General features: G+C 47.7%; 1 protein-coding gene across 1 annotated transcript in view; it reads left to right on the forward strand.

The window, feature by feature from the left end:
* Window positions 1–8021, forward strand: part of LOC149339127 (uncharacterized) — a 40051-nt gene extending 32030 nt beyond the window's left edge. Inside the window, exons 2-3 of the mRNA XM_089547953.1 lie at window positions 5263–5330; window positions 7724–8021. Coding sequence (XP_089404079.1) covers window positions 5263–5330; window positions 7724–7762 — 107 coding nt within the window. The 3' untranslated portion in view covers window positions 7763–8021. The remainder of the gene's footprint in view (window positions 1–5262; window positions 5331–7723) is intronic.
* The last annotated feature ends 3773 nt before the right edge of the window (window positions 8022–11794 follow it).

Here is an 11794-nt window from a genome sequence, read left to right on the forward strand (position 1 = left end):
TATCGGCGCAGTATTTAGCCAACTCCCGCCCTTCCTTCATCGCAAGTAGCTACGTTATCAAGGGGCCGCCATTTAGAATCTTTGAAATTTCTGTTTTGTGTTATACATGCTCATTATCGACATTCATGTGCCAGTTATATTATTCCATCTCAACACACTATCACAAGACATTTGCATGAACTTAACCTCGTTCCTTATTATGCTCGTACCAGTGCATTTAAATACAGCATTTTCCCTCGCTCCATCGAGGCTTGGATTATGTTCCCTGCCTCATTCCGCATCCCTCCTTTACATGATTTTATTGACGCAATTGCCACTTATATTCAATCATTTGATTAACCTACTCAATTGTAACTAAACTTCTCTTTTCTTGAATTCTTGTGCTTTCTTGTTTGTTTCATGGCATTGTATAACTTGGCAGGTTCTCTCAGATCATGAATGGTAGCTTACCAATATCCCTGAAGAGAAAAGTATACAACAGCTGTATCCTACCGGTACTCACCTATGGGGCAGAAACGTGGAGGCTAACAAAGAGGGTTCAGCTTAAGTTAAGAACAACGCAGCGAGCTATGGAAAAGAAAATGATAGGTGTAACGTTAAGAGATCGGAAGAGGGCGGAGTGGGTGAGGGAACAAACGCGGGTTAATGACATCTTAGTTGAAATCAAGAGGAAGAAATGGGCTTGGACAGGGCATGTAATGCGAAGGCAAGATAACCGCTGGTCCATAAGGGTAACGGAGTGGATTTCAAGAGAAAGCAAACGTAGCAGGGGACGGCAGAAAGTTAGGTGGGCGGATGAGATAAAGAAGTTTGAGGGGATACAGTGGCGGCAACTGACAAAGGACAGGGTTAATTGGAGAGACATGGGAGAGGCCTTTGCCCTGCAGTGGGTGTAGTCAGGCTGATGATGATGATGATTGTATAACTTATCTTGGATTTTCTATGTACACCTCCCACTCCTGCTATATCTCTGAATGAAGTTGCAGTGCGCAAAAATAATTAAAAAAAAACACCTTCTAAGTTTAGGGATTTCGAATGGCGACGAATGTGGAACAGGGGAGAGCCTAGCAAGAGTTATGTCAACGTTGTAGTGTCCGGATTGCGAAGCTATCCAGACTAAGCACCATGCCTTATTTGAGGGTGTTACTGCGCATGCTATGTGGCAGTTTTAATCGCGGATGTTTGTTTGCTGTTCACGTGCACAGCCACTGATGCTGAAAGCGGTCGCTCTTTGAGCGCCTCATTATTGCCACAACCGTACTTTGTAGCAGGCGTTGCTTGGCCGAGTGGCGCGGCCAGAAGCTCCGCGAAGTTCGCCGGTAATGTGGGACTTGCAAGTAATTGGTTTTGGTTTATGGGGTTTAACGTCCCAAAGCGACTCAGGATATGAGAGACGTCGTAGTGCAGGACTCCGGAAACTTCGACCACCTGGGGTTATTTAACGTGCACTGACATCGCACAGTACACGGGCCTCTAGAATTTCGCCTCCATCGAAATTCGACCACCCGTGAAGTAGTTTCTCCCCCGATGGACGACAGAGCTCGTCATGATGAACCGGGTTGAAGGACGGTTCTCCCACTTCTACCATACTAGTTACGGACTTTTTCCCTTGAACGCATGTGCGTACTCTGGAAGTGTGTATTGTGTTCTGGTGTATCTTTCTGTCTGCTGTACGAGCCTTCCCGTGTCCGTTCGTGTCATTTTGTCACCAATCAATGCTTATGTAATTTGCACGTGGTATTCAATGTATTGAACCTGTGTTTGTTTGTGGTCTGTGCTCCGGCGGTAGCTTGTCATCATATTCATAGCGTGCTCCTTTCGTTTACCATCTTCGATAAATTCTCTTTACTTGCAAACACATTTTTAGATGTGCGTTCGTACTTTGTATGTTCTGAATGTACATGTTTCATGCGCACTGTGTACATAACGATCAGTTCTTGTTTTCGCGTAAGCATGCAATCATTGACCTTCTTCTGTGCATGTGTGTAAGAGAAAGGGCGAGGGTCCTTCTTCCAAATGGGTGCCATGACACTTTTGTGAAGCTGTTCCAAAGCCAGACAGTTTTGTGTTAAAATCTGGTGTACACCCCGTAGAGTTGTGCTGGAGATACCCGTGTGTGTTATTCGCATCTGTAATAAAGGAGTTCCTGGACTGTGGCATTCACGATTGCTTTTTCTTGATTAAAATTTTTTGAGCTGCTTTCTTATTTTAAGCTGAAATGGCTTAATTGTGAAAAATGACAGCAGATAATGGGGACTCATGGCTTTCACACCAGTCGTGTGAACACAACACCCCTTGAGGAATTCCGGCTATCGTTAAGTGCTTTCTGGTGTTCCGTAGTGCTTTCCGTATTTTTCTGGTGTTCAGCGAGAGCGTTAGAAGTCACTTTTTCGTTCCTGACGTCACGCTGGTGTTCTTTGAAACGTCTCTTGAAGTCCCCTGTTTCGCCTATATAGGCTGCACCGCATCCTTTGCAAGGAACTTCGTAAACGACCCCAGGGTAGCTTGCCTTTTCAAGCGGGTCCTTTACCCGTACTAGAAGACTTCTTAGCTTGCTGGATGGGACATATGGGCAACTTGGTTGTCGTAGTCAGCCAATATCTGTCGTAGCGTCTCGCTGACACCAGGGGCATATGGGATGGCTGCGCGTGTTTTCTTTTTGGCTGTTCTTGCTTCGGCTGGAGGGGCCTCAGCGTGTCTTTCTTGTGACTGCAGTACTTGACGCGGGTATCCGTTCTTTGCCAGCTCCTTTCTTTTGCGGCGGGCTTTCTTTTGCATCGGCTTGACCAAAGCTTGAAAGCCCAATTGTAGAGCGCCGCAGCAACTGAGCGTTTCTGCCCTATTGGGTGCGCAGAAAGAAAATTCAGGTACTTCCCTTTGTGGGTGGGCTTCCTGTACACGCTTGTCATGATGCCGTTTGCTGTACGCTCGATGAGGACGTCGAGGAAAAGGAGGCGTTCGTTGTTCTCTACTTCCATCGTTAATTCTACGCTTTCCTGAATGGAGTTCAGGTGCCGTAGAAATTTTTCCGCATCTTGTCGTCGGATGATGCAGATCTTTTTCTGCATCATCCGACGACAGGATGCGGAAAAATTGCGGGAAAAAAGAACACGTTAGCCCAGCTGTCAGCCCGACATTCATTCGTTAGGAGGGAGAAGAGTAATCATCATAGCTTTCTTCTGCTAACGCTGTTAAAGCAAGCATCGCGTTTTAAGCATGAAATGCTTTTAGCCCCCGTTGTCGGCAGTGTGGTGACGTCACGCCGAGTTTTGTTTTTTGTTTTGCCGAAGAACTCGAACGTTCAAGCTCGCGTGGCTGGACAACACCTCATTAAGGAAGTGCTCTTCACACTAGAAGTTCAATTAAAAGACAGCTTCTTCTCGAAGATTTTATTATTGTTTCCCCTCAATGAAAGATATCCGCATTTTCAGTGTTGTATTTATGGTCAACATACTAATCAGTAAAAGCTTGTTAACATCATGTGCTTGACGCTAGAACTAAAACATTCACGACGTTTCAATCAAGTGGTGACGCTAGTATGCGTGTGCATTATCACTTTAGCCATCACACCACGCCCTCGAGGCTCAAACGTCGTTTATTAGATTGCACGCTTTTGCTAAACTCAGCAATCCCAGTTGCAACCACCGAACGAGTTTACATTAAATGTATAGAAAGGACATTGTCACGGCTCCGAAAGGAGTGCAAGACACCTTCCCGAACCGAGGTAAAGGGGTAGAATTTGAGCCACGATGTCAGTCAATAAAAACAACAAATTTATTCTTAGGAATATATACAGGCGAATCGAACGCAAGCCTTTACAAGCATTTAAGGACAGCAGAGTGGAAAGTTACTACAGAGTACTTTGTACACAAATTCACACTAATGGCGTACAGTCTTTGTCAAAAGTTTAGAGCCCAGGAGGTTCACTTCCAAGCTTTATATTGGGCTCTAGGAGCATTCATGGAAGTCCTGCCTATTGCTGGCGGCAGTACCAGAAATCTTCTCATGTCCAGGAAATTTGGAGCGCTAGAGATTTATTAAGAACGACACAGTGTGGCTCAAAAGAAAACCCCCTGGGCTCCAAACTTTTGACAAAGGCTGTACATTCATAGGCAAAGTAAATGCCACACTAGCGATTACACCTACTTCAGTCAAATTTACACTCTATCGGGTCACATGCGGATTGCACACAGGAATTTGCAATTAAGAAAAGTGCGACTAAAGTTCAAATTGGAGTGAAGTTGGAAACGGGCATAGAGACCGGCGAGCGCGGCGGCAGTCCACTCACGCAGACGATGCAGGAAGAGCGGCTTTCGAAGGCGATGGTCCTTCCGTAGCCCTCTGGCAGTCTTCGGGCAATCTTCGGGCAATCTTCGGGGTGCTGTGCGGCGCTGGCTCGGGGTTCCGGGAGTGCTCGGTGGAGAGGAGCGCACTAAAGCTGGGGGACTGAGCGGCTTCTTTTAAAGCCGTCGGTCGCCAACGGACGAGACACTCGCGGGCACTGGTTCAGACACGGAGTCCGAAAAGCAAATACCAACAAGTGCACCAAGTAGTTGATACACAGAGGATAGATCACCTAGGCTCCGCACTTTCGACAGTGCATGGCCGCCATATTGAAATTAGAAAAAGTAAGATACAACCAAAAGAAGAGGCACATACACCAACAACTTCTGTCCTGCAAGGGGGCACCTTGTAGGCGAGAAAAGTTTACCATTATACAAAGTAACCCTGTGAGGGGTTACTTTGAGTTGGGAAAAAGTAAAACACATACAAAACAAGCAGCACGTGCGCCCCCGCTCGCGAACTGCGAGGGGTTAGCCTAACCGGATGGAAACTAACAGACGAAGATAACACGCACGTAGTCGTGATCTTGCTTTGACCGACCCATGCAGAGACATACTGGCTACGGGGACGTACTATATCAACCAACCCGAGAAGCCTACATATGCTTACTTACAGAGACGTTATACATGTATAAATGCTGCCCCTTTTGTTACAGACATATATATGGTTGTGTTGTGTTGGGTTTTCTGGGGCCATATCATGCCATATCATGCCATATCATACGCTAAGCTCAAGGTAAGAAATGATATGGTACTAATTTATCTGCATGCATGCAAGGGCGCAGGATTCCAGTAGTGCATTTTAAAACTGAAGCTTCATTGTGTACATTACGCGCACACGGTTTGGCGTGATCTGAAGAAGATATAGCAGACGCGCTAACTGTACAGCTATAAATTTTCCGCTGTTCGCTTTTTGCAGGTAGGATCAACGGCTTCCTGGATGGCGTGAGGCGAAACATCACAGCAGTGATGCAGGAAGGCACTAAGGTAAAGACGTCTAGCTGCATTATAGAGAGAACTTGAAGTCCCAAGTATCGCTTGAGAGCTATACTGTTATCCGAGGTCGATACGATTAGCCGGCGTTGCCACAGCAACTGTCGAGTAACTTTTCTGTGGAAGCAGAGTTCGGAGACACAGCGAACTTCTGACATCGCCATCTCTTTTTGCAGCGCAGTTTGGCTGGTTTAAAAGGGGGGTGTCTGGCTAATATCTCTCAATACTCTGCTCCTTTCCGCGAAAGGCTAATTCAGCAAAGGGTAGAACCGCACACAAGGTCCGTGGAAAGGTATGCACAGGCTTGGGGCTTGGTTCGCGATAACGACGTATTTCTGCAGTGCGGGGGTTGTAAGGCTTTTTATCAACAGCTTTTCAGTTGCTTATCAAGCGGTCATTTAATGCGGCACAATAAATATAAAATTCGTTTACAGTATAATTATTTTCAAATCGAAGAGGTTAAGATTATATTTTACGTCACTGTTTTTATGTGTCGGAACAACAACACTGGATATGAAGCACGCGGATTAATTTGTGGCACTCGGGGTTTTACTACATAAACAGTATGAGTGCAATAAGAAGACTGCAGACCTCGGAAACACGGGCAACTCGAAGGCGACACCACATGCACTAACTTTCAACTGAATGCTTATTCAATGCATATACATCTTTTTATACAAAGTGCGCGCATGAGGATATAACCCGCAAGCCTATCAAGTTGCAATTCACATGCGCCCCACAGTCTAACTTTTGTTCGCGCCGTCAAGAACAACTCCTTTGATAGCTATACAGAAGGCATGCTCACACATTTACTTTATAGTATTTTCATGTCTTACATCAGTGACCTCACTTGTTATCTGTTTCCTGTTTCTGTTAATGACTTGACATCCATTATAGTCTGGAGAACATACATCTGGCTTGCACTCTACACCATGTTCATACAGAATGCTCTTACCTTATTCTAGACTTTAGTTTGTGTTCACGTAGCCTGACATTTAAGCATCTTATGGTCTGCCCTGCATAAACTTTACCACGTAGCAGTGGCAGGGAGTAAACAAGTTCTTCCGTGCATCCAACAATGCACCCATAGGAAAGGGGGCCGCGCTTGGATTAGATTGTAAAACGTTATTTGTCCAACGTATGTAGGAAAAGGTGTAGCCTATTCACTTAGACGACAGCCAGGAGTCCTTGGAACCTAACGGCGGCTTTGGCCAGTCGGACGATCTTCAGTTGAATCTCCGGATTCGAGCTGAGGAGTAGGGTCTGTCAGTGGTCGAAAGGTTTTAAGCTCCTTCCCTCAGAGGGAGCGTGAAGGCATTCCCAGAGGATGTGATAGAGATGAGCTCTAGCTTTAGAAAGCTTAAACTGCATGGCTAGAGTACTGACCTGGATAGTTGAGAGTGCACAACACCGGTTTCGGAAATGAGTTAGTTTGCAAGCGACGCCAAGTGGCGGTTTGGTTTTTGTTTAAAGACGTATGGAAAAAAAAGTTCAGATTCATGGAAGTTCGCTTTGTTGCCAGATGACCAGTGAAGCGATATTTTGAAGCAAGGCCGGGCGAAAAACTCCAAAATCTGGCTGATAGGTAGTTATAAAATTTGTAGTTGAAAAATGGAGGAGGAAAAATAGTAACCACGGGGCTGGCTGGTCATTGCTGCTGCATGGGCGCAGAAGGCGCTTTCTTTGATTGTAACCAATGTATACAGGGTGTTTACCCAAGACGTTACACTATTCTAAAAAATAGACCTCTTGAGTTAAAAGAGTTCGTTTTTCGGCATTGCATTGTAAATGGTGTAGTACATCATAATACAGCTAGGACTTGCTGACTAGCAGGCTGGTTAACTAATACTGAATAGTAAACTTTTAGCTATTACTGTTAGGCTCTTTAATTATTGAGATGCATGTAGCCCACCGTAAGTAATATCCACATCAGTTTATAGAATTTCGAAAACGCGGTTGCGCTTCGCGCTGTGGCCCAACGAATTTCTGCTACATCACGCCAAGGTACACGCGCTTTCGAGAAGCTTGCGGGCAAAGCAACCTCTCCAGTGCACGTAACTGGTCGAAATAGCTAAAACTGTTGGGCCACAGCGGCGAGTGTAACCACGTTTTCGAAACTCTAAAAGCTGATATGGATATTACTTAAAAGCTGATATGGATATTACTTACTGCGGACTTTACGCCTGTCAGTTATTAAGGAGCCTAACAGTAATAGTTAAAAAGTTAACGATATTAGTTAATCATCCTGCTATAGCCATTAGCTGTATTACGATGGAAAAAAGCGCTCTTCTAGCTAAAGAAGCATATTTAAAAAAAAATTATTTAAAGTCTTGGCCGAAGCACCCTGTACATTGTACGAAAGCACGTTGCTCATTATTCCTTTGCAGAACAAGGCTAGCGTGCCGGCAGAGGAATCCCGCAAGTGAGTGGCCATCGCAGGCTGCTTAGCGTGCGCACCAGGTCGCTTGGTGTCCTCGAGTACTGCTAGGATGAACCGAAGGATCAACTTGCAAGGCGCTTATCGAGGAGACATGTGACAACGACTTCACCTACGTCGTGTCACGCACTGTTCCAGGGAAAATTGTCCACCTCTGTACTCCTGTATACGCGATGCATTTCCCAGCACACTCCCTTTTAAGTGTAGTGTGTAGTACAAATAAAACACTTGTATTCGAATGTTGCAAACTTCCTGATGCCTCCAACCGATTTCTCCAAACTTCTTGCTATTAAAATCTGCTGTGTCTCTGTTTTCATGCTTACATTTAGTGCAGTCCTTACCAACAGATGCAGAATTCAGTTGCATCGGCCATAGTCACAACCATTATGAAATCACTGAACGTTTTAATATTCGTCATGAGAGAAAGAAAGGTGCGGTTACTGTCTTACTCGGTGGACACCTGAACCGCGCCGTTAGGGAAGGCGGGAAGGTGGAATTTAAAGCAGAAAGAGAGAAAGGGGTGAAGTAGTGGAGGTCTCCGGAATAATCTCGACACTTGGAGATCATTATCGTGCCCTGAAATCGCACAATAAACGGGCGCCTTTTCCGCATGGGAAGCGCCCAGTACGCGAAATTGGTTAATGGGCGCAGTAACTATCTCATTTCACGGGGGACGCCTCAACCGGTACCATGAGGGGAGGTAGGAAAGTGGGTGTGAAAGACTAAACAGGGGAAGAGGCACCGTAGTTGAGGGCTACAGATTAGTTTCGACCACCTGGGGATCTTGAGCGCGCTGACATTGCACAGCGCACGGTCGCTTTTTGCTGTTGTCCAGCTAGTCGTGCAGCCGAGGCCGGGTGAGAATGCGAAATCAAGATCCGAATGTACATGCCCCGATATCGAGACGAAGCAGCATAGATGTGAAGACCCAGCACTGCGTGCAGCCATAGCAGAAGCAAGGTGGGTTCAACTAGAGCCCCCTAGGTGGCGTTGATTCAGTGGCAAGATTAGGGGGCCTATAGATACAGATTACTTTTTTAAAGAAGCTGTTTCGAGGCGCCCTATAGCAGCTATAGGCAAGATCCTACAGCCACTGCGGGGCAACCAAGTCACAGCGACTCAAGCGCACAGATTTTGCAGTGGAGGCAAGGAGGCGTCAAAGGCAAGCAGAAGCCGTCGGAGTAACGGTGGTCTTCACTAGCAATTCATAGAGAGCGGACCTATATAGTTGCTCTGTATGCTGTCGTCGAAGTTCGCGTTATAGATGTCAACCGTCCAACGAGCTTTGTCTGAAAGAGGTGTACCTTGCACATTCCCAAGGAATGCGAGGACGGGCAATCGGAAAATAAATATATAAATAAATTTGGTTTTCAGGCAACCAAATGCGTGCTAACATTATTAAAATGCTCATCGCAGAAACACAGGACGGTCAGACAAACGGTCAGAAAACCCGGTGTCCGTCTGCTAGTGTACAGCCTCTGAGCAAGCGTAAGAAAAAAAAAATATTGGGGTTCAGCTTTGGTTAAACCTGGTAGGTTGCGTAAGCATCCATAGTGTTCCATTCGAGATCATCACCGGTTGTAGACGATTCGGTTTCGATAGAGGCGCGGTACGCCCGTCTAGCAGCGTCCTGAGCGCGCCGCTTAGCAAGGCGCTGTTCGCGTTCTTCATGTCTCCGAAGCCCGTTGTTTCCTGGCTTTGGCAAGCCGACGTAGCCTCCCTTTCCGTTTATCAGGCGGCATAACGATGGAGCCGGCAAGCGAGCGAACGCATTTTATACCCCCCCCCCCCCCCCCCCCGTTCTCCAGCCTCCTCTCCACACTCCGCAGCTGGCGAGAGCGCGGCGAGGGCAGGGCCTCCACTCGGCAGCGGCGCTGCTACAGCTGTAGTGCACCGCGCCTCGCGCCGCCCTTCAAGGTCAAACGTGCCTCGCGGCCGCCCCGACGCGTAGGGCTGAAACCGGTCGTAATATTACGATCGCAATATTATTTCGCGATCGACGCCGGTAGCGCTCACAAAGGCCCGCAAGGATAGGGGCGTGTCTTTGGAGCCAGCAGAGTTCCGGGGCATAACCCAGTCCTGTAGGCAGTGAATTTCCAGGCTGCGATGGGCGGATGTGCTGTATTCCGTCACTTTCCCGTAAAAGGTGACAGACTGTCGGGCCCGCGCCTCCCGACCGTCTGTATCACATGTACACTTGTGGTATCGCATGTACACAGTACACTTGTGGCAAAGGATGTGCATCAGGCGCTAGCCCTCTCTTGGCACTATGGTTTCTCCCCTTAGCAAGAACGCCTGCAATGTAGGCCGCCCCAGAGCTCCCCGTGGATGAGTTCGCGCGTCGGGAATGCCCTGCTGGTAGGGGAGCAGGGTTGACTGATTCTTGCCGATTTCAACTGCGTGCTAGATATGGTTGCAGACATTCAGGGCCCCGGCACGGGTAGGGCATGCTGGAACGCGCATTAGGTGCGCCACCTATTCTAGCAGTTCACGTTAACTAACGCCTTCGAACTCCTCCGCGGGCGAGTCTTCGCGTGGACATTGCGTCGTGTATATAGTTCATCGAGCCATTTAAACAGGGCGTATGTTCCACCCAGCCTTGTGGGTAGGGTTTGTGCTGCGGATGTGCGATCGTTTCCTTAGACGTCGGCGTCCCCTAGGAGTCCGTGGCGTTTAGATGTCAGCATCTTAGACGATGACGGGACGAGGGATGGACTTGCACAGGATCTGCAGACTTCGGTGTTTGCTGTGGTGCCTGAGAATTGGAATCGAATGAAAGAGCAGTGGCTTCATCATTGAGCCGCCACCGGTCGCGAACTAATTTCTCGGGTGGGGAATAGCGAAGCGTTGCTGAGCGCACCCCGTCCCGTTCGCCGATCCCGTGAGCATGGAGGAAGGAGCTCCAAGAACGCCTTCATCGTCTCTTGCTTGCCTCCTTGTCGTCAATGGCATTGTCAGCGTAGTCCGACTGCGCATCCAGAGATACTTCGCTTCGCTCGTCAGGCCTTGATACGGTCTCCCAGTGCCCCCACGTTTTCTGTCAGCCGTAATGCCCTTGCTTCTGTCCACCAAGGTAGAAGATATTTTAGTGCAGTAGCACTACTTAGAGCTTTGCCAGGCAGCAAAACGGTCGTATCTCAGCTTATGTTGACACTGTAATGCTGTACTTCAGAAGCGAGCAGAGTCTGATAGATGTGCTTAGTGTTTTTAAAGAGTACGCCTCATTGTCTTGGGCTGCTCTCAACTACAACTACTTTCTCATACGGTCACCCCAAGCGATCCTGATCCCTGATCCCTTTACAATGGTGAGAACTGATGCGCATTCCAGGCGTAATCTGTGACTTCTACAGAGTATGGGACGTCATGTGGTCTGCGGTCATAGAAGGTATTAGGATAAGTGCGCGCACAGTGCAGGCGTTTGATCCGCCTCTGCTGGAGCACCGCCATATGGTAGGAGCTGTGATGCCAGATGCCTTATCTTTGCCACATCACCAAGCCCCCCCCCCCCCCCCCCCCCCTTCTTCTTTGCGTGATAAGGACAGCTCACTCTGCCGTTCAGCGGTTTTTCTGGTCCTAACTTGTGGCACGAGTTGTTCATGGGCAGCCGTGTGAACCAGGTGGCTTTGCTTTCCCGAATTTGTATATAGCCTACTCTGTGTTGGCGATTAGGCGCCTAATGAGAATCCTGCTAGGTGGAACGTATCCACTGCGAACCCTGTCGAAATACCTCTTATGTCCCTCTTTGCGTATTTTATTAACCCTATTAATCAACCCTATTAATGGGAACCCTATTAATCAGGGTTCCCAGTGTGAGCGATTATCCGATCATTAGATTACAAAACTCTGGCTACTTTTCACAGGCTGGTTTGTCCGTTTGTCCTGGCGTTAACATGTTTCCAGAGCGTGTTGTAGACGTGATGAGTTCACTGCTTTTACTCGCTGTGCTGGCAAACCACCGTTCACCTATGCGACGTGTCCAATGTTCGTATAATGTCGACGCCACTCACAGGACCCCTCCGTG

This window comes from Amblyomma mixtum, chromosome 6, assembly GCF_055824585.1.
Source record: "Amblyomma mixtum isolate Tamu chromosome 6, ASM5582458v1, whole genome shotgun sequence".
NCBI lineage: Eukaryota > Metazoa > Arthropoda > Arachnida > Ixodida > Ixodidae > Amblyomma > Amblyomma mixtum.